The 24273-nt window shown below is 37.1% G+C and overlaps 1 protein-coding gene across 8 annotated transcripts in view; it reads right to left on the bottom strand.

Annotated features, from left to right (window-relative positions):
• The window catches only part of NBEA (neurobeachin), a 667980-nt gene extending 646938 nt beyond the window's left edge, over positions 1–21042 (bottom strand). For 5 of the 8 annotated variants that reach the window (XM_044249587.1, XM_044249579.1, XM_044249580.1 and 2 more), the window contains exon 1: positions 20749–21042. In XM_044249587.1, the coding sequence (XP_044105522.1) occupies positions 20749–21042 (294 nt within the window). The remainder of the gene's footprint in view (positions 1–20748) is intronic. The other 3 variants (XM_044249583.1, XM_044249589.1, XM_044249584.1) reach the window with 1 other exon arrangement.
• Positions 21043–24273: the final 3231 nt, after the last annotated feature.

Here is a 24273-nt window from a genome sequence, read left to right as displayed (position 1 = left end):
ATCTCATGTGTAAAACGGGTACAGAAGTGCCTCTGTCATGGAGTTGCTGAATTAATTGAGTCAGAGAAGAATCCAGTAGACACAGAAGCTTAAGCTAAGTTCTAAAGGATAGGCAGTAATTTGCAAGGAGAGAAAAACACTCCTAGAAAGAAGGTACTACTTTAAACATACTATGTTGATTCAAATTTCCAGACGGAGAATGCTCCCACTCCACTCTATCTACTCAGCAAACTCCTGCTCACCCTTCAAAGCCAATCTCAAAAGGATCCTCCACCTTAAAATTTTTCCTGACTTTTGCAAATAGTTTGTCACTTTCTCTTCTATGATTTGTATTCTAAGACACATTTTGAGTCAAGATCATAGGAAAAATAAAAGAAATAAAAGAACCCCAGGATCTGAATTCTGATTAGTCAAACCACAAAGGCCTGATCACATTACTTACTACTTTTTAATTTACTGATGGGTCTCTCTTTTTAGAATTTGAAGAAATGAATCATCTTTCCAATCCCATTCTATCCCAGATTTGACTATACTATCCCTAGAAATGGGCAAATTTAGGTCCCAAGAAATAAAAATATTTAGATTCATCTCCTCCTTCAAGGTTAAAAGCATCCAAAAATGTTGCTGAAGTATATTCTAAAATTATAATGAAAGACCACAACACACACCACCAACTCTCAAGAACTAGACAATTACCCAAATTGACAGTGCTAGCCTTTAGCCAAGTCAGCCCTAGAACACTGCTATGATGGGTTCTCTACTCTGGACACTGCTGTGAATCACCATGAAGCCACTCACAACAGTTCTTTGCCAATCCATGATTTCTAGCACCTGTTGGTCCCAATTTTGTTCCAGTATTAATTTGATCTAGAGGGTGTCAAGTGTTTGCCAACTAATCACCTGGTAAACTAGACAATGCTCTTCCCCTGGCTATTCTTTCACAAGGATGTGAGAAAATAAATTTCTGTTGTTCAAGCTATCCACTTCGTGACATTTGTTACAGCAGCTCTAGCAAACTAATACACCAGCCAAATCCAACAACCTCAAGTTGAATATAATAGAAGGAGTAATTGCTAGTCTAGAAATTCAGAGACCTGAAATCTAGTCCTAAGGTATGGCAATTTAAAAACTGTGAAGCCCAGATTAGATCAGTAACTTCCCTATGCCTAGGTTTCAGTAGCTGAAAATCAGATAATCTTTGAAGTCCTGATAATTAATACTAAAATTAGCTATCTAAATACAATAGGTGACCCTGATTCTGATAAATCAAATAAATAACAAACTGTATATCCTATTTTCCAGGTAAAAGTAAGATTACTTCTTGATTTCTGATTTTGGTAAATAGAACAAACATGATTTCCAAAAAGTATATTTTCACATATATTTTAAAATAGTAATTCACAAAAAGCAGTCATTTATTTTATTAAGAAACAGTCTAGCAAATAATATAAGCAACTACCTAGCAAAACACATTAGAAGTAACAGCACTTTCATCCAACTCCTACAAAAAAATTCCTACATTTTATTGTAATTGTTTCTTCAACTCTGAAGCAATGTTTACAATTTGCCTTCCAAAGTATTTGCTGACAATAAAATGCATTTTAATTTGTTGCCATATTGATCTCCATGAATTATTTAGGCAATTTTTACCAGAGCAGGGAGAACAAGGTTTTCCTCAATGATATGTGGTTTTTAAATTGTTGCTATTAAGTCAATGCATTAGCTAGGAGGTGGTGTACTGACACATAACAGGAATACCCAAAATATGAGTGGCTCAAACAATATAAGATTATAGATATGCATCTGTATGTACAAGTATATGTTATATAGGTATACACAGACACCTATGTATATACATATCCATACATATGAAGAAAGAAAACATACTAGCATATTAGTTTATTTCTATATTCCCAATGGTTCATTTATTTTTGAGATGTTCCCCTTTAAACTAGAGCTGCCCAGTAAAAATGTAAGCCACATACGTAGTTTTAAATTTTATTGATCCTATTATAAGAAAATGTAAACATGAGAAATTAAATTACATTTTTTAACCCAATATATCTAAAGTAACATTTCAACATGTAACAAATATTTTTCAATTACTAATTTTACATTTTTATACCAAGTCTTCAAAATCAAGTGTGAATTTTATGCTTTCAGAACATTTCTTGTGGTCACTAACCACATGTGGCTAGTGGCTACCAAAAGACTACACAGCTCTAGACAGACCTAGCCATATTTCAAACCTCAACTCAAGCACCACCGCTCGTATGAAGCCCTCCCCTGACTTCATCAGTAAGTCACTCTCTTCAGTGTGGCACACTATACCCTCACTTATTTCTATTATAGGAATTTAAACATTTAATTGCCTGTATTTATCACCTGATACAGTATGAAAAACTCCAGGGTAGGGTACTGTCTTGATCACTGTATCCTCACTGTATCCTCAGTGCCTAGCATTACATATATACATTACATACATGAATACAAATATTCAATAAATATTTGTTTGAACAAAATGGATACACAGTCAGAGATGGAGGCGAGGCTAAAAATGAGTATATATAGTCAGATACCATAGACCAATATATAAATAGGGAAGGGAGGAAGGGCAAACAAAAGAACAAAAGAACTAGATAAACTACAAATTAAATATTGTATTCTAACTTGAATAATTTAATCAATCAGAAAATAAAGTCAACTATAGAATGCTATAATTCGATAACAGTATATATTAAACTTTACTGAGTATCATAATACAAAGCAAAGCATTTATAAGATCTCTGGTGTTTCTTCAGGAATAAACTTCATTAACAGAGTCCCTTTTTAACAAGTAGCAACATATATCACAAATATGATACATCTAATTATTAAATTGTATTCCCATAAGCTACCTCCCCATTAATAGATCTTTATTCCTTTTACATACAAAGATAATAAATTAAGGCTCTAAGATACGAAATACATTATCATATTGATCCAAAACCTCAACCACTCTCTCTCTGGAACTGTAATCTATGTTGTAAATGTCTATATCCCATATTTTCTAAGCAGGTCATCTTCAATTTATTTCAGTTTGGCAGCACAATTGTTTAATGTAAGTGGGTTCAGCTGTCATTCTGAATGACAGTTTGTCATGCAGTAACTAAAATACTTTACCTTTCAGAGTGCAATCACTAATCAGGTTGAATGTTATCTCTAGAATTAAAAAAGCCCAATATAATTAATTTTAAAAATCAGCAAATTTGACTAACATAAATTTGCTCAACATAATTCCTAAAAAAGTAGCTAAATAGTATTTTCACAGAGAAAAATGCTTCTTCTACAGCTACTCAAACCATCCCCAAAATAAGTCAATTATCCCAAAAATGAATGTTCTTGATTCTAAAGCCCAGATGAGAAAATGTTAATAGTTCAAAACAATTCCATGACCATTCAGGCAATCTGTTGAACTGTGACCACTTAGTTCACTCAGTCTCTGTGTGATACTAATGAGACTAAGAAAATGGATTACCTTTCCATTTGAATCTAACCTTAGTATAGTCAATGGTTAAAAGATTGAACCTACAATCCCACCCAGTTAGGGCCTGCTGTCTGCCAGGTGGAGGACTTCAACAATAATAGCAATGAAACAAGCATGTAAATATGAACAGATTAACAGCTAGGGAAAAAATTCACAACTTAGCATATTTTATTCATAGGTACAGATACTCCAAAGAAAACTACATTGTGAAAAGTCACGCTTTGGTAAAGATGAATCATTAAATCTCAACTTTTAAAAACCAAGACAAGTAAATATGTTGCCTTATAAATAGCTGGTGCATTATTACATATACTAATACTTGACCTAGCTGCTAACAGTTTTGGGGGGAGGGGGGGTTGGAACATTCTTTCAATTCTGAAATGCTGGTAAATGAAAAACTATAATTTGATGTGCAGAAAGGAAAAACCGGCATCCTTTCAGTGGTGGGAGGGAACAGAATTTCCTCAGAGGAAGAAAAGTTCAATATAGTACTAAGACCAAGCCAGTTAAAGGAAAAGCCTTATTTATGGTGATCCTGATACTGAACTGTCTCAAGCCAGTTTGAATTTTCCTCTACATTTCAGAAAACCATTAACTCTACTTTGATAAAATATTGTAATTTTTAGAATTCTGTTTTTATGAGACTGAAAAAATTCAAAATAACTTCCAACACCTGCAGTTCCGTTCCTTTCATCTCTTCCTCCACCTTCTCTCTTATTCATGAACTACAAATGCCCAGAGAGATCTAGCTCCTCCCCCTCAAGACAGTAGGTAGGCACTGAAAACCAAACTCACCTACTCTCTCCACAGGGCACAAATTTACACAGGTATATTTAAGCTACAGCTTTACTCAATAAAATATAGGTGTCATATACCCTATCATCAACTACCTTTTCAAATCTCAACCTAAACATTTTTTTTAAATTAATATTCATTGAGTGCTTACAGTGTATCAGACCCATCACCAGGCATCAGGAATCTCTTCTCATATCCCTTCCCTCAATGAGAGCTTAAAAATGTGAATCTATCATCTCCTTCTTACTGATGAACATACTCTAATAGCAGTGTTAAGCATAAATCTTTTTTTCTCCAAAGATAAAGGGTAAGTAACTTATATGAAAATTTAGAAAATCATGCAAAGTATAATTTACTTCCCAAAGTTTTCAATTTAAGACCTACAGGACCTAATTACTGAGTTAGTTGCATACCCAATATTTAAGTTAGCTATAGACAAAAAAATAAGAGAAATATAATGTCAGCCACATATATAATTTAAAAATTATCTAATAGCCACATTAGAACAAGTAAAATTAAACAGGTGAGGGTAACATATATATATATAAATATCTGTATATTTATATATATATATAACTTATTTATAATAAAATAACCCAAGAGGCAATATAACTAAAACTTTCATTTCAACATGTAACCAATATAAAAATTAATAATAAGAGTTTATATTTTTTTCCCCAAACTAAGTCTTAAAAATCGGTGTGTATTTTAAACTTAAAGCCCATCTATATTCTTACTAGCCACATTTTAAGAAGTGCTCAATAGTCCCAAAATGGAGTGACTTCTACACTGTATAGTATAGCTACAGACAAGCAAAAAGAGATGGCACTTCAAAACAAGTAGTAAATATATGAAAAGACAAGCTTATACAATGAGTCATAGTTTTCATTAGACTTTAAAATAGCATAAATAGGGGTGCCTGGGTGGCTCAGTGGGTTAAAGCCTTTGCCTTCGGCTGAGGTCATGATCCCATTGTCCTGGGATTGAGCCCCATGTCAGGCTCTCTGCTCAGCAGGGCACCTGCTTCCCTCTCTCTCTCTGCCTGCCTCTCTGCCTACCTGTGATCTCTGTCTGTCAAATAAATAAACAAAATCTTTAAAATAGCATAAATATAGTCATGATTGATAAACCTTTAGTAAGTTATTTAAGATGAGCTAGGCCTAGGGGTGCTTGCATGGCTCAGTCAGTTAAGCACCAGACTCTTGATTTCAGCTCAGGTCACGATCTCAGGATCTTAAGATCTAGCCGGGCATTGGGCTCTGAGCTCAACATGGAGTTGGCTTGCCTCCCCATAATCTCCCCACAAAACACACACAAAAGCTTGCTGTCTCGCTCTCAAAAAAATAAAATCTTTGGAAATAGAAAGATAAGCTAGACCTAAACTGAAACGGTATAAAAGAAGATAGCTAAATTATGTTATTTGTTAAAAACAAAGGGAAAAGGGGTTAAAAATAAAGTCATCTTCAGAAGCTGTATATTATATAAAATGACTTCAAACAGATATGGGCATGCTCTCTAGAAGCTTGTAACTAGGTACGTAACATGACAGAAAAATTTTAGAGATAAGAAAAATTGAACAGATTTTTTAAATAATTTATTTATTTGACAGACAGACATCACAAAAAGGCAGAGAGGCAGGCAGAGAGAGGGGGAAGAAGGCTTCCCACTGAGCAAAGAGCCCAACACAGGACTCGATCCCAGGACCCCAAGAGATCATGACCTGAGCCGAAGGCAGAGGCTTTAACCCATGGAGCCACCCAGGCGCCCAAACAGATTTTTTTAATAGAAGCACATTTTTTTAAAAAAAAAAAAAAAAAACCTCTCAAGGAAAAATAAGATACAGGTTGTTGTTTTTTTTTAAATGAAGGAGGAATTGAGGTAAAAATCACTACTGAGTATTCCATAAAAAACTGAAATCACTGTAACAAATTAGCAGCCATCTTCCATAATTAATTAATTTTTTAGGTGACAAGAATTATTCATATGTGAATGTCCCTGGTCTTTCTTTCCCTGTGCCTACTCCAAGAGAATTCTGGCTTGGCCTGCTGAGTCTCTTCCCTTCCCCCACCCTCTGAGACTGTCTTATCAGTGTAAATGTAAATTATTTTAGGCTTTATAATATAAAGAGAAGAAAGAGAAACACTAAGAATTTACAGGGTAAGAACTCTATGCTGATTTTCTGACAAGTTCCAAAATAAAAGGATCAAGAACAGTTATACTATGGGAGTAAATTTTTAAAGAACTACTACTACTATAGTCTATATATCTCTATTCCACGTAATATTCAAGAAATAGGAGTAAAGAACCTGAGTCATATAGAAATTACTTTTTCTTATTGGGGACTACGTTCTTTTGGTTCCATCAACAAAGAGACTGATCATGCAGATCATGAATTTATAAATGTAACATACAAATATAGTCTCCAGAGTATCTTATCTATGTTGCCAATGGAGACTGGTTTGAATAAAAACTCTTACTCTTTGAAGACATATGGTAAGTGAAATAAGCCAGACTCAGAAGACAAATACTGTATGATTACACTTACATGAAGTACCCAGAATAGTCAAATTCATAGGGACAGAAAAGTATAATGGTGGTCCCCAGGGCCTGAGGGAAAAGGACTGGGGAGTTACTATTTAATAGGTACAGAGTTCCAATTTAGGAATAGTTAAGAAGTTCTGGTTATTCACCCGGTTTTTATTGAATGCGTACTATGTGTACATCATTATTACACAATAGTGTAACAGTCAGACGAAAGGAAAAGTTGACAGGAAAAAGATAAGCCCCTCTATGTCAAAGACCCAATTTATCAGAAGTCTGGGTAAGTATAAGTAAGATACCTATATACATTGAGCTCCTGAAATAATTAACTGAACTGGACTCTAATAAATTTTATACCTCCCCTGAGAAGCCTGAGAGGGGGGAAAAAATGTGAATACTCATGGAATAAAAATAGAGGGGTTTCTATAAAAAGAAATGAAGTTGATCTAACAGTAGATTATAGTTAACAGTAGAAAACAAAACCATGGAAACACTTCCTCATGACCTGTGTCCTTATGCAAGCTACCTCCTCTTTATAGAAAGCTTTTCCATTCTTGCCCTTTATATCCTGGGAAACAGTTGCTTATCCTTCAAAATCCAGTTCAAAAGTCACCTAACAAGGTGACCTTCCTGGAATCCTCCACGGAAAGTTAGTGGATCCATTGTCTCTATGGCATTTTATGTAAATCTTTATAATATCACTATTTACCATTGTAATGTATCTGCTTATTCTATTTCCTGGTGCTGAACATCTAGTTACTGAAGGGAGGGACTACGTAAAAAATTCTTTTTTATATGCCCAATGAGTATCTTTACTCTGACAATAGAACACTAGGTTAGGATTACTCAGTAATTTCTTGAATGGTCATTTAAGTATCTTGAGCTTGCCTGAGTGAAAAAACAAAAACAAAAAAAAAACAAGCAAACCAACAAAAAGCATGCTTCTATTTGATATGAGCTGGGGCAAAGCAGAACTGTAGGCACCAAGATAAAATGGATGAAGCACTGGATGAAGAGTCAGGGAATCTAGGTGTTAATTCCTAGTCTGTGAAAGACCACAGGATCTTAATCTACCTGATTCTCTTTCCTCGCCTAGGTAAGAGATAGAGTTAGACTTCTGCCCAGATCTGAAGACCCTATAACCCATTTCAAATTTAAACTTTCTTTTAAACATAAAAACCATGCATATACACACCTAAAAATCTTTATCTACCTCCTGCCCCAAGAAAAATAAAAATTGAAATGTTACAAAAGAGGCAAACATAGAAATTGAAAGAACCATAAAAGCTTGCGAAGACAAGATTTATACCCAAATCAAAAGTGTCAAAAACAAGCACACAATATCAAAGGTGAAAAAAAAAATCCTCATTCCAAAAACAAGTTCAATAAGCAGCACAAAATTCCAGATTCTACGATAAGTACTCATGAAACCAAGGTGAATAACACAATGTTCTGATCTCAAGGGATTCAGAGTCTCTAGGGTAGTCTGACAAGTAAACAAATATTTAAAATAGAATGTGCAAGTGCTGACTCTGAGGTATGTACAAAATGATATGGGAAAGCACATGATTGGAGGAAGAGCTTTTAGGGGGAGCTCCAGGAAGGTATGGCCTAAGTAGGGGATGAGAACTAACTCTTGAAACACAAGTAGGTGTTTTTTAGAGAAAGGTGGAAAAATATGATGACTTAAGAAATGCAGTAATTATTTAGCAAGTAACAGTCAATATAATATAATAAAAGGAACACTTTTCCAGCGATGACTCCTATCTCATAAGATTTTTTAAATAATTTAAATTCAAGGACTTCAAAGGGGTAATTAAATTATACAAAATTAGTACAAATCAAGTAAAATAGTTTTATGACATTTTATAATAAAATATTGCTTAACTGAAGCTCAAAACACTTCCCTTTTAAGATATCAGACGTAGTGTAACTTAGAAAGAAGACTATTTGTATTTCACTGAAGATTTTACATTTAACATCAAGATGATAAAATGAGATAATGCATATCATATGCTTACATACTGCTTGGCATGTAAGGATTTAATAAGTGTAAGCTGCTATCACTGTCATCATCATCATTAAAGGTTTCTATATTTTTTTTAATTTTTTTAAAATTTATTTGACAGACAGAGATCACAAGCAGGCAGAGAGGCAGGCATAGAGAGGAGGAAGCAGGCTCCCTGTTGAGCAGAGAGCCTGACGCGGGGCTCCATCCCAGGACCCTGGGATCATGACCTGAGCAGAAAGCAGAGGCCTCAACCCACAGAGCCACCCAGGCACCCCAAAGGTTTCTATATATTTTAAACAGCAATGAACCTGGAAATGGGACCTCTGGCTTTTAGTCTCATTTCTCCAACTAAACTGCTTTGCAAACTTGGACAAGCCACTTAACTTCAGCCACAGTTGACTTATTATATTAAAATAAACCCACATTTACTTCAATGGGGTTGGGAGAGAAAATTAAAAACATAAAGTATGAAACCAAACCCAATCTATAAATGCCAATCCCTCCCCACAAGTAAAAAATTTTAAGATAACTGTAGAAATACATGTATGCCATCTTTAAATCAGCTGCAGGTTATATCTCTCAGAATATGGAGGTATTTGCTAAAGATAAATGTATCTAGACATCTACACTTCCATAAAATTTGCTATTAATCAATGTTTGCTTTACTTTCTTAAACTGAAAAAGGAATCACAATTACTGGAACTTATATTACCTAGACCCTAGAATAATTCCTTCTATAACTCATTTGTTTCATCCAAGCAAATATGATATATGTGGTGGTCCATATAATTAATACTAACATATCACATATCCACTTTCTCTATATAAGATAAATATATTAATGTATGCTACTATTCTGGTTCAAAGTAGCCTAAGAAAAGGTCAACAATTCAAAATTAGTTACCATTTATAACACTGTATAATCAATTATTCCCAAAAACTCAAAAATAAATAGTTCACAATAACTTTTGCTAAAATCTTTTTTGTATACAAATCCATCAAACCGTCCTACATTCATTTTGATTTCCTATAAACAGCTAGTCCTGAGTCGTCCAAGGGCAGCATTCCCTACCAAAGCAACAACTCACTGAGACTGGCTGGACCCTCCCTACCAACATCACTCTCCGTATGGTGCTGGCCTTTGGGATGATTTCTAAGTAGCTTCACTTTGTTTAATAATGAAAAGGACTCTAGCTTTTTTGAATCTGAAAGCCTGAGTCCCACCTCTGCTACTTAATACCTAGACAGTCTTATCTAACTACCTCACACACATTTCCTGCAGCCTTAGTATCCACATCTATAGAGCGGTATCCGAACAAGAAGTTATTCTGAGGACTAGTTAACAGTACAATTTCACAAATGGATTTTAAACAGTTAAGAGCTGTTAACCTATAGGCTAATATTGTTTTCCAAAACAACAGATCACAAAGTAGTTTTTAATCCCCTAACTTCCCCTTTTGGCTTGTTGCTCAAGAAGTCTTCTAAATATTTAAGATAATACTCCCAGAGGGAGGAATTACTTACTAGGATCACCAATCATGTCCTACTACATCTAAATGTAAAATTCAGCCATGTGAGGAAAGGAAGAGATAGAACTGATTCTAGGCAAAGAAACTTGTGTTACCTCCTATCTACTTCCTTCCCCAGTTTTCCATCTACCTTACTCAAAGTAGGTAATTAGGAAAAATATCTCAGGCACTAATACAGACAATGCAGGATGCTGGAGAACAGACCTCCTGTGTTTCACCAGAAGAGCCTGATCTGTAAGTACCTATGATCCCTTCTCTGACAGGTTCATCAGGGTCAGGTACTCCAAACTAAAAGAGAACAGCTCAGTTTTATTTAGATCATTGTCTTTTTTCTATGATCAGATGATCCTCAGGCTCAAGATAAGAATAAAGTTAATAATAGTAAGCCCTAAATAAACTGTGTACCAAAGGCTTTACATACACTATTTCATTTAATCTGCCCAATAGCCTTGAGGTAAATATCCCCTTTTACCCATAAGGAAATTGAGGCACATAAAGTTTTAATGGCTGTGTGATAGCCCATAATATGGATGTAAAATAATTCATTTAACCTTTTCCTACTGTTGAACTTTTAGGTTGTTGCCAATTTTTTCTTATATCATAAAACTACATTTATCCCTCATACCTGTCCCCAGGTAATTCTTCCTTAACCTAAAGAACTAAGGATTAATGACAAGAACATCTTTAAATCTCTTGATACATAGGGTTAAAATGTCATTCAGAGCAGCTGTTAACATTTTGCATACCCTACAACATCATTTAAGACTACTTTATCCAAGCACCTGGGTGGCTCAGTGGGTTAAGTGTCTGCCTTAAGCTCAGGTCATGATCTTGGGGTCCTGGGATCCAGCTCTGGGGTCAGACTCCTTGGTCAGACTCCTTGCTCAGCACGGAGTCTTCTTCTCCCTTTCCCTCTGCCCCTCCCCTGGCTCATGCTTACTCACTCGCACGCACTCTCTCTCAAATAAATAAATAATCTTTTAAAAATGATTATTTTAGCATGCCTAGGAAACAATGGTAATTTTTTAATCACTTGTTTTTCATTGTACATTATTATTATGTTATTAGTGAAAATAAATTTCTATATCAATGAGCAATATGTATATCTTCTTTCTTGAAATATACCAAGTCCTTTGCCAAGTTAATATTTTTCTTATGACTCGTCCTATAATACTTAATACCTAAGGCTTTGGGGATTTTTTGGGTTTTTTTGTTTTTTAAATTTAGAATACTGGTCAGGAGTCAGTGGGGTGCAACTCAAACTGGCTCAAGCAAAATAGGAAATTTATTAGCTTAATGCATTGAAAGGTCAGGGGATACAACTGACCTGAACGGTTCCAGAGATGTTGTTGATAATCTATCTCCTCATTCTAGGTGCCTCTGTGATAGGTCCATTCTCAAGCATACCCTGATTCATGGTGACAGACTGCCAGTCAAATACAGACTTATATTCTAACATTTTGTCAACACTAATGGTCAATATCTTTCTCTGACAGAATTAAAGAAGTTACCAAGCTACTCAGATGTGCAGCTAGATTTTTAACCGAAAGTTTTATTGATGAGCCAGGTCCAGTTTCTGCTTCTGATTCAGGAAAGCAGAAAGGAATCCACAGAAACCCCAAACCATATAAACAAAGAATTAAGAAGGGATGACTCCGAGAGGAGTCTCAAAAAATCTAGAACTGTTAGCAGCAGAAAAAATCGATGTTATACAGCCAAAATGTCAGAAAATTGTAACATTCTAGCCCTTGGCTGCCCATAAGGTATGTATACATAATTTTTCATGTATATATTCACTTCTCTATATATACATAATTCTTTAATACCCATGTTTAACAATGTTACTACTGGGCACCTGGGTGGCTCAGTTGTTAGGTGTCTGCCGTAGGCTTGGGCTGTGATCCCAGGGTCCTATGGAGCCCCACACCCTGCTCAGCAGGAAGCCTGCTTCTCCCTCTCCCACTCCCCCTGCTTATGTTACCTCTCTTACTGTGTCTGTCAAATAAATAAATAAAATCTTTAGAAGAAAAAGATGTTACTACCATAGCCACAATAGGAAACATACTCATCACCTCAAGGAGGTGTGGGGTGAGCAGGGAGTGAGGAAGAGACAAAGACAATGTCAAGTTAATGCATCAAGCTACAAGTCTAATAAAACTTCATGTTATGAATTGGTCAAGTCCAAATGTGCATTCTTTTTGGTGGTACCTCATTACCTGACAACATGTAGTTATACAATAAATTTAACTACCTCCCTGATACTTAATATAGGATGGTAAAGAACATAAATAATAATTTGCACTTAGAAGAGTGGCAAAGGTAAACCATGGTCACTAATTTGAAGCACACACGGTACACTACTGGTTAGAGTAGCAATAATTTCTTATCCTGGCAATGCAGTTGCTTGTTCAACCAATTCAGATGTACTCATTCCTACTAACTCAGAAGACCTCACTTGTCTGCTCACCTTCATAGCTTAGATTTTCCATCCAGCAGCTACACTGCTTTAGCAGCCAACTTCCTTTTACTAAAGCTTAGAACTGCCTTAGAAGGAAAGGAATACAGATCTTTGTTTCCCAGACTTGAAGTTATTCTTGAAGTCTTTTTTTTTTTTTTAAGATTTTATTTATTTGAGAGAGAGAGAGAGAGAGATTGAGAGAGACAGCATGAGAGGGGAGAAGGTCAGAGGGAGAAGCAGACTCCCCATGGAGCTGGGAGCTCAACGTGGGACCCGATCCTAGGACTCTAGGATCATGACCTGAACCGAAGGCAGTCATTTAACCAACTGAGCCACCCACGCGCCCCTCTCAAAGTAGTTTTCTCAAACCTAACAAATTTTTGGTCAATTACCTTCAGTCAACTGGTTCAATTAGCATCAGAGCCAGAAATCTTGTCAAGATATAGCTTAATCCAGATTTCCATCTTTTCAATATCCTAACAACATTCAGTCTCCCAGTATTTTCTTCCCTGTCTGCTTTCAACCATGCCAGCTTGCACCAAAGCTAGCTGCCCTCCTATAAAACATTATCAAAGGCCACAAAAAAGTGACCAAAAACTAAAGTATCTCCCTAAAGTTACCAACTCAGTAATTCCATGGGCAAAGATACCCAGGTGACAATTTAAAGCAGCTGTTCTGTAATTCCTTAAAAGGAATTGATAGGGGAAAGCAAAGTCCTCATTGCCTTACACTCCATTTCAACATTTAAAGTTTATTCCTTACTACATACCATTTCCATTTACTAAAGTCTATGCTAGGAAGGATTCTTTCCATTTACAAGTGACAGAGCCCCAATTTAAAATGACTTGAAGCTAACAACAATAATAAACTTTAAAAGAGAATTTAATGGTTAGAAAACAATCTCCATAGGCACAGAGAATGCCAGAGGTTCAAGCAGAATCAAGAATGTATTTCTCTCTCTCTTGGGGCACCTGAGTGGCTGTCGGTTAAGCATCCACTCTTGATTTCAGCTCAGGTCATGATCTCGAGGTCCTGGGATTGAGCCCAGCTTGGAGCCCACCATTGGGCTCCATGCTCAGCAGGAAGTCTGTTCCAGGTTCTCCTTCCCCCTCTGCCCCTTCCCCTGCTCATGCACATGCGCAAACACTCATGCACAAACATTCTCTCAAATAAATGTTTGTTTTGTTTTTTTAAAAAGGACATATTTCTCTCTCTCCCCATACTAAATCAAATTCTAATACAGGCTCCCACAACTATAGGATGATACCAATTTAGCATCCCCAAAAGAATGAGTTTCAGCACAAGTCCTATGACTGACCCTATGACTCCCCTTGAGTTAAATGTTCAACCCTGAGCCAATCACAGTGATTCTGGCCATGCCTGGGTTAGATACCCAGCCCACCTAAACCGGCTGAACTAAAAATGGCAGATAAGTGCTTCCTCAAAGGCAACTACAGGGCCCTTATCAAAAAGGGAAATGTATGCCAGAGAGACAAAAACAAAAAATGTCCACTATTCCTGGCAATATGACATACTGCAAAAACACTTTAATTTTTTTTAAGATTTTATTTACTTATTTGTCGTGCTCGCTTCGGCAGCACATATATTTACTTATTTGTCAGAGAAAGAGAGAGAGAGAGAGAGTGCACATGAGCACAGGCACAAGCAGGGGGAGGGGAAGTCAGAGGGAGAAGCAGGCTACCCACTGAGCAAGGAGCCTGATACAGAACTTGATTCCAGGACACTGGGATCATGATCTGAGCCAAAGGCAGACAGACACTTAACTGACTGAGCCACCCAGGTGTCCCAATAACTTTTTAATTTCTATTCAAAGCATTATATGTATTCTTTGCTAATAAGAACATAATCTTTGTCATGTGCTTATACATTTGACATATACATAGGTTTATTGAAATGAAAAGTTCTTATCAGATACTTACTTCTTCCAATGTGTCAGTTTAAAAATAACATTTACCTATATAGTAAGGTCTACATAATGCATACCTATTTAACACACATTTCTAGTTACAAAACTAGGTAATACATTAAATGAGTCTCATTTATTTCAGGATCTTGGGTCTGGACGTTACTGTTGACTGTTGAGAAACTGGTCTTCTACTGCCTAATAATTGGGTCCTTCCTACTCAAAATGCATTTAACTTACCCAAGAGCCAAAACATAAAAGATAAATATCTATCTTCAACTTATGATGTTATGTTCTGATAAACCCATTGTAAGTTGAAAATATCAAAAGTCAAAAATGCATTTAATACATCTAACATTCTGAACATCATTGCTTGGCCTAGCCCACCTTAAACATTTTCAGAACACTTACAGTAGCCTACAATTGGGTAAATCATCTAACATAAAGCCTATATTATAATAAAGTGTTGAATTATCTCCTGTAATTTATTGAATACTACACACTGAAAGTAGAGAAAAACAGAATGGTTGTATGGGTACAGAATGGCTGAGTATATCAGTTGTCCACCCTCATAATCCAGTGGCTAACGGGGAGGTGACTTGCTGCCTAGCATCACGAGAGAGTATCATACTACATATCACTAACCAAGGAAAAGATCAAATTCTAAGTATGGTTTTTAATGAGTGTGTTTTACTTTTTTTTTTTTGTTTTGTTTTGTTTTTTTAAAGATTTTATTTATTTATTTGACAGAGAGAAATCACAAGTAGGCAGAGAGGCAGGCAGAGAGAGAGAGAGGGAACCAGGCTCCCTGCTGAGCAGAGAGCCCGATGCGGGACTCGATCCCAGGGCTGAGATCACGACCTGAGCCGAAGGCAGCGGCTTAACCCACTGAGCCACCCAGGCGCCCCTGTGTTTTACTTTTGGACCACTGTAAAGTCTAAAAATCACTGAGCCATCAGTTAAGTCAAGGACCATCTGTATGCATAAAACAGCCTCCTGCCCTTGTGGAGTTCACAGCATAGGAGGGGTAACACACATAAATAACAACAGTAGAAAAATAAATAAATAAAAATATTTGAGAGTGATAGGTGTATCTCTGTAGAAGGAGATACTGGTTCCCCAACTACCCAAAAGTAGAGTGTTCTGTGAAACCTTTCAAAAGCCGAAATGCATAAAATGAAGAGTATCTCCCAATCTCCTCAAGTTGGCAATATGCTACTTCACTTTTACAAAAGACCTATTACTGGTACAGTAATGGTTTTTTTTGTAAAAGCAAAAATCTTCTTCAGATTTTTTTTGGTTAACAAAAACAGGTACTAACATAGGTCTTTCATAAAAGTGAAATGGCAAAACATCAACTTTTGGAAAGCAGGGGATACCTGTATGCTGATAATGCATGAAATATGAAAAGTTCAGGCAAAAAATTAGAAGCCTATGAAACTGATGCAAAATAATATTTAAATAAACAGTCAAAAATGTGGATGATTGAATTTTAGGATACAGTAGCACATCAGTGATCCAAAATGGGGGGGTGGGGGGGATAAGACAAATAGCTCCCTTTGTCATATAATCTTTTCCCCAAAAGTTTCCATTTAAAGACCTACTGCATCTTTAAATGTACAAAGAAATTTTAAACCTAACTTTTTTTATTCCAATTGAATAAATTCCAATGAATTTCTCTATACAGTGTTTGGGGAAAGCATAGCGAAGACAGAACCTTGAGATACATTTATTCAACAGCATAGTATTTGCCAAAAACTGACTAGCAATATACAAAATACTTATTTAAAATTAATATACCTTGATCATAATCTGGCTATAGAGTATTTGCACTTTGCTCTTTTTTTATTCAACTATAATTAACATACAGTGTTACATCAGTATAATGATTGAACAATTCTATACATTTCTCAGGGCTTATCCATACTGCTTTGGTGTCATTCCATGACTAAATGAATCTTTCTGTGGAAAATCTCAGAACTCTTGATGGTGTAACTTCCAATGTTTACAAATGGATTCTTAATTTAACTTGCAATACTCAATAGCAAAAATAAAATAATTCAAGTTAATATGAAATGACTTACATGCCAATGTAAATTAAAATGCAGGAAATTCTCTTTTAATATAGGTAAATGTAATTTTGTTAATATTAAGGACTTCCATGATTCCAAGATGCAACTACATATTTTTAAAATAAATTTAGTTCAAATGCAGAATATACCTTTTGTTTGTGAAATTCTATGTATCTTTAAAGGAAAAATGATTCTGATTTTCAAACTACAAAGGAAAAATCTCTAAGAAAAGCTATTGTCCCATTCAATCACAAGAGAATCACTTAAAAATTCCCTATGATTCATATGCAAGAGAGGAGAGGAACTTTGCCCACAAAATCCCGGGTAAGTATCTTATATTGTTTTCAATATAACATGCCATTCACATGTAAAAAAATGAAATTATCAGAGGAAATATTTTTTTTTTACAAGATACACTGATATAGCATTGTAATTTGGGGAAAAATTTTTTTAATCAAATGCTATAGAATTATACTACCTAAGACAACTATTCAAACCTGAATTCTTTCACTAAGTAAATATCAATCCTCTATTTTATCTTTTCTAAAACTATGTTTATATTAAAATCTTTGATAAAAAGAAACTTTCATTTATAAACAAAGAACACATGATATTTACATAGCATTTACTTCAAGAAAAGAAAAACCTTATACAAACATATGTTAAGGGTGTTTACAAAAGAAGCACTCGATTAAGCAGTATGCCTATTTTATAACTGAAACAGGCAACCAAATTCCTTATCTAGAGTTAGGACTCTCTTGTACTGCTACATTAAATAATTCTTCCTAAAGTCAAAGTTTGTTGATGATCAGCTTCTTTCACAGCTACACTGCAAAATTCTTGACACTATAATATCATTGTAACATTATTTATAAATTAATTTACTCATCTTCCTGATTCTGTAAATATAAATATTGGGTGCTATATTTTAACATTTCAAGTTATCAATATCATTATACAAAATATATCCATCTACAATTTAAATTAATCACTTTATTTCTCTTTACATTTGTGATTCTTCGACAAATTCATAACCCACTTCATTAATGGAAACAGCTCTACCTTGGCAAACAAAAGCAGAAAAATTACAGCTATGACTGTGTAGAAACCCTATATTTTACTGCATACTTAAACTTCACTCAGCAAAACTTTTAATTCTTTGGGCAGGCAAGAGAAAAATAACACCTGAAAACCAAGTATTAGTATTCCTATTTTATCTAGAGATATAGAATGTACATGAAAAATAGATAAACATTTTGGCAAAAGTGACTGATTAAGACTGTTTAAGTAGAAACTATTTTGTTTTGAAGTTTCATCAGTTTCCCTCCTTTCTTTTCTGTCATAAATGGCACTGTGATAGAGATTTCACTATTTCTACCTGCTTTTTTAATTTAATATTTGAAATTAAGATTGAAAATTGAAAAAACTCACTTTAGAGATAATACTAGAAGCCTCTAACTTCTAACTAGTCACTAAGCTCCCTAAATGGATTTTACTGATTTACTTATTAAGTAAATAGAATTGTTTTGATAATTATTTTCTAAATGCCTATGATTTCCAAGTATTTTCAGAATCAGCTTAAGCATGACTTTTTTTTCATGAGTATATTAGAAAGATAAAGCCCTAAACCTACAGCTCAAGAAATATTACCCTTCAAGTGATCAATTTGCATTCTAAAATCAATATAATTAACAACTTAATAGCAAATAGCTCCCTTTGTCATATATTCTTTTCCCCAAACGTTTCAAGAACTACTGCATCCTTTAAATATGTACAAAGAAATTTTAAACCTAACCTTTTTTATTCCAAAATCAATGAGTTACAAGATCTTATGTGGATTTGAAATATAACATTTCAGTATTACCTTATTTCTGATTATTCCAATTAAGCTTAACAGTAAAGCTAATCTCTAACATAATGTTTGCATACTGAGACTTCACGCCAGATTTTCACTGCACTATAAGAGAGTTAAATTTCTTTTCTATCTCAAAAGAAGTATTTCACTTCCTTTCTTAACCTAACTGTATATGTATAGAACCCCATCTGTTAAGAACTGATCTGGCATACATCACTACTGCTGCAGAGTCCAAACTGGTTACACATTCAAATCAGTTTCCAGCTTGTGAGAGCTCTATTGCCTCTTATCATGTTAAAATGTACTAAGCATACAAACACTTATTAAAATAACCTAATATCACATCACCTAAGGTTAAAAAATGGTATTGGTTAGGTGAAAACTGGAAAAAAAACTTTATATGTGTTCTTTTAAATTTACAGAAATACAGTACCTGCTAACATACTAATATATTTTGAGATTTCATCTTGCTTGTTTTTTAAAAAGGCAAGTACTGACCTCCTATTTGCCGCTGGTTAAAAGAAACAATATTTCTGTCATTGTTTTGAAAAGAATTTGGTTATATCCAGGTGACATTCCCCCAAACTTACAATGACTTTTTTGGTGATTTATTTGACAGGTGGAGTAGAAAGAGGTGTATTCTATTTAAAAAGTAATAATATAACAAAGCAAACACATATTCTTTGACTTGACATACTAGCAAAAAAGGGGGAAAAAAGCAGCTTTAACTTTTCTGTGAATTTAAGAGCTTCATAAGACCACAGACATTAATCCACGTCTCAGGGCACCACTGCTGTAGTTGCAGCTTTCTTTCAGTTTCCCAATAGATGAAATAAAAATAATTGCTTGGCTGAAAAATCAGACTATATAGGTGTTATAAAATCTCCTTGTAAACGTATTTTTACATTTCTGTGACTCCACACCAAACACAAGCCAACTGATCCGCTCCTGATTTAAGCCTTGTCTTCCAAAACCCCTACCTTAACAGTGTATCAAAGACTAGATATTGCAGAGGAAACTGCTTTAAAAGCTTTGCTGCAGCAAAACTGCATTTGCAAAACATTAAAAATGAACTACTCTTAATTATCCGCAATTTATGATTCTGCTTTCTTTATTTCTTCTCATTTCTTCCCCTGACATCTTGAACGCTTCTTAGCCTCTCTGTAGATAGCGCAAAACATTAAGTCATACACAGTTCTGCAGTAACTCTTTCTTATCATGAAAGAAACCAAAACCTACGGCTTCATTTAACACCTTGCCTTTAGTCTTTATCCACATGCCACGCTCTCGGAAGGCAACCATAGAAACCAACCTGTATGATTGGGTGCCCTCACATTTTAACACCTTGTGTGCATTTAAAAAAAAAAAAAAAAATGACTAAGAGGTCAGCATACCCAGGGCAATATTACAAAGAAAAAAGGCTGCCTAAAAAGAGATGGGGCGGGAAAGGGGGGGGGGGCATGCAAAATACAGCCACAACACTCTCCATCACAGCCTCTGAATATATTTAAAGGCAAATGCAAAACTGCATCATTTTCCTCATTTGAAAACATCACACCCCAGCTGCTCAAGTTAGAGCTAATGCGCTTCTCACATTTCGGTAGCACGGGGGAATTTAGGCTCCAGGGGCAAGGCTTTCATCCTCGGAGAGCGACACCACAGACAATTAAGAGTGTAGAAGAAAGAACCCCAGAGAAAAAGAGGCCTCCTCTCCCCCTAACTCAACTCTCAAGTCAACCCAAAACCTGCACGGCAAGGAATAATTTCTGCTCATAGTCAGAAGAAGTGATAATAAGCGGTGTTAAGTTGGGCACCGCACTCAGGAGGCAGGAGAGGACCAGAGGAGAGCTGGGAGGTGGCGTGGCTAAGGCTGCGCGCAGGCAGGTCACCCGCTGGGCAATACCCGCCCGACGATCGGGGCTCCCAGGGACGCGCAGCGTGTGCGACCCTGGGGGTGGAGGTGTGTGGGAGCAAGAGGCTGGGGAGGCAAGCTACGGGGGGCTGGGAGGCAGAAGGAGAGCACGCCTTTTCCCTTACCAGGTTGAGCACCGTCTCCACGATGTCCCTGTTGCTGACCTCTCCGACCTGTATGAGTCCAATCAACACTGCGAATTTCATCCGGATGTTGCGGATCGGCACCGAAGGGTTAATCATCCCCGCGGGCAGCACCACCGAGCCGGAGCCGGACGCCCCCCTCAGCTCTCCCATCCCACTGCCCCCGCTGCCGCCACCGCCACTGCCCCCGCCGCCTCCGCCTCCGGCCCCGACGGCGATGAGCCCCACGGGCTGAGGCTCGAGCCCCGGGCCCGGGCCCGGCTTCTCGCTCGCCATTTGCCCCCCTCCTGGGGAGAAGGGAAGAGCAGAGGCGCTGCCTCCGCCGGTACCGTTATACCTGCCTCGGCCCCCGCCCCCCGGCCGTCGCCTCGGAGCCCCAGCATCCACCAGCGCCGCGGCGCCGGGCCCGCTCCCGCCTGCGCGTCAGCCCGGCCCGCTCCGGCGCCCTCCCCGGCGGAGGCGGTGGGTTATTCCCAGGCTTATTCCCGGCGGTGGCTGCGCCGCTAACCGCTGCCCGGCGAGCGGCAGTGCCCGCCCAGCAGCTATACCGCTGTCGCCGCCGCTACCGCTGCCTCCTCTCTCTCCCCCTCCCGGTCCGTCCGGCCCGGCCCGCCCCCCGCGGAGATGCGGCCGCCGCTCCGAAAAGCCCTGGGGGGCGAGCAGCTGGCCACGACGCTGGCCGGTGCTGAAGCTCAGGCTGTGGCCGACGCTACTGACGCTGCTGCTACTGCTGCTACGGGCGCCACTGTTGTTGTGAAGCCCCGACGCCGCCGCTCACTCCGCCATGTTGCCGCCCCCTGCCTGCGGTAGCGGCCACTGCGCCTGCGCAGAGTCTCCGGGGGCGGAGCCCTCGGTGCACCCCCTCTTTTGCCCTGCCCTCCTTCTCTTTTCCACCCACCCACCCTGACACCCCTCGTCCCTCCCCCAACCACCCTGAGCCGATAGACAGGTGAGCAGGTGCATGGGGACCAATGCCAGACCCTGGGGCAAGCTGGTAGAGGCGGGACAGGTAGTGGCTTCCTTGTACTTTTTCCCTAGAGGGTGGATTCTCCCTTTGGGGAAGGACACAGTGAGTGTGTGTCTTGCCTTCGTTGCCTCCTCCTCCTTCCTTCAATATCCTTTTGCTAAGAGGAGGTTCATCATCTTCGTCTTCATCATTGCATCTAGCAGCTGCCACTGCCAGTGCCACGTGCCTTGTAAGGTAGGGGAGTGGCAGACGACCTCTTTCTGCCCCTCTTCGTCCTTCCTCGCAGTACTACCCGCCTAGCGCCCCCCCATCCCCCAATTTCCCAAATAAAAAGTGGCTGGCAAAGCAGAAACAAACGCTCCATGGGGAAAGATCTTGCATTGTCGGGGAAGGATACAGATGGAGTGTAATGGGTCTTTTTCTACAGCTATGAAAGAGGCTGACACCTGCACACACAGGCACGACTTAAAATAGAACTTGTCAAACAGTGATCCGCTCTGGATGGAGCTCTGAACAACAAACAGCTCTTGAACTCACCTATCAGCCTAAAAAGGCTGCACTGAGTGACACTATATGGTAGTTTGGTGGGAGCTACATATCCCATATTTCAGAAATCTCTTGAGATCTTCAGGTATGATGCCAACTAATGATGCCTCCCTTTTCCTTAGTCATGTACAGCTCAGAGGTTTTTGAAAGTATCTAAAAATATAGGTAATCCTCATCACCAGTCTTAATGTGCAAAACAAAGTAGATTACTACAACTGTATAAATATAAAACAAAAATATTATTGCTTAAGAAAGTTAAACTGTATACAGTAATCTTGCTGCTAGTCCTGAATTAAAACTAAACAGGTATGACTGCTGTTTTCTCCTTTGAAATGAAGGATTGATTTTCTTTACTATTTCATGAAGTATGCCCTTTTCAATAAAGATATATTACAAGCCACCAGAAATAGTTGGTATCTGGAGGTATATTCAAGTCATTCTAATTGTCATCTCAAATAAACAGAGTCAATATACAAATCTATCATAACCCAGTTATTACTCATATTTACCAGCCAACTAGTCAAGTTAACTTTCAGGATATTGGGACCTGGTAAAATTCTAAGGTACTATAGGTTATGTATAACAAAGCTCCTCAAAACCAGCACTTAGGATTAGTTTTTAGTTGTTTTAAATTTGCTCTGAATTGGTTGAATTAGCAAATTGAATTGAATTATTAGCCAAAAAAAATCCTTTTGAAAGAAGTGGTAATTGGTATGTCCATTTATATTAAATAGCAATTGAATTATAAAATGCTTAAATGATTGAAACTGTATGGAAAAACTTGCAAAACCAGTAACTTTTAATAGTGTGACTTAGATAAGCTATAATTTAAAAACCCTGCAACATATATAACTGCCTATAGTCTTTTATTTATAGTGTTATCTACTTTTATGAGCACAATTTTCATTTGTAAATCAAAAATGATATAACTTCAATATGTAAATCCAGACTGAAAGATCATCACACTAGCTTTTTTTTCACCCTGCTGTGTATAAAAAAATATGGCAGCAGGTTCTACCTCTTGCTATTTTAAGACTTCTTGCATGAGTGCTTTGAGAGACAGTGACAACCTGAACTTTCTATTTCCTTTCCAAATGAATAGCTTAACATCATCTTAATATTTTCACTTTAATTTTCTCTGTTTTGTTTCTTAAGCAGTATGTGTGTGCACTTTGGTTTTGTTTTTCTTATTCATTTTGTATTTGTTCATTTTCCTTTAGTGGAGACAGGGAGTGGGTTAAAAGGATATAACCTTTTCAAAGTAGGAAGACCCTACTTCTGTTGCATGCTTAATTCAATATCAGAAATATTTAAAAGAGCTTACCAATCCAGCATGCTGTCAGCTCCTTGAAGGCAGTATGGTAGTGTGGAAAGTGCACAATCATTGGAATAATTCTCAAAACTTACCACCTGCACAGTCTACTCAATTTACCAAGCTAGTCTCCTAGCTCCTAGAATACCTACCCCATAAGGAAGTGAGAATTCAGTGAATCACTTGAACTCAGCTGCCAGCACATAGTAAATGTGTCCTTGTACCTTTAGTATACAGGCACAATATGTGTTGAATGACCTATAAACACATGTAAAACCAATTATAACCACATACAAGTCTTTATAATTGCACAGTTATGTGTTTTCAATACTATCCCGAAAAGCATAAAGTTTAGAAAAGACAGCAGGTATGTTTCTTTTTAGCCTATAAAGCCTATTTCCCGGTAAATGTACAAATAGCTTAGTGTTTGCATTAATAATATTTTTGAAATAAAAGCAGTTACATAATAATAGAACCTACCTAAAATGTTTTTAAACTCTCCAGATTAAAACCATTGTATGTGGTGAATATTAATTTTGTGTACATTTTTACTTGAATAGATGCATACCTCTATTTTCAAAGGGCAGTTTTTCAAAGATAAGAAGCCCATGCATCTGAGTTCTAAGGAGCAATATTTTTTTAATTTTAATTCCAGTATGTAATTCCAGTAACATACAGTGTT

The sequence above is a fragment of the Neovison vison genome, chromosome 5, assembly GCF_020171115.1.
Source record: "Neovison vison isolate M4711 chromosome 5, ASM_NN_V1, whole genome shotgun sequence".
Taxonomy (NCBI): domain Eukaryota; kingdom Metazoa; phylum Chordata; class Mammalia; order Carnivora; family Mustelidae; genus Neogale; species Neogale vison.
The sequence above is the reverse complement of the archived record's forward strand: the minus strand, read 5'-3'. Positions and strand labels throughout refer to the sequence as shown.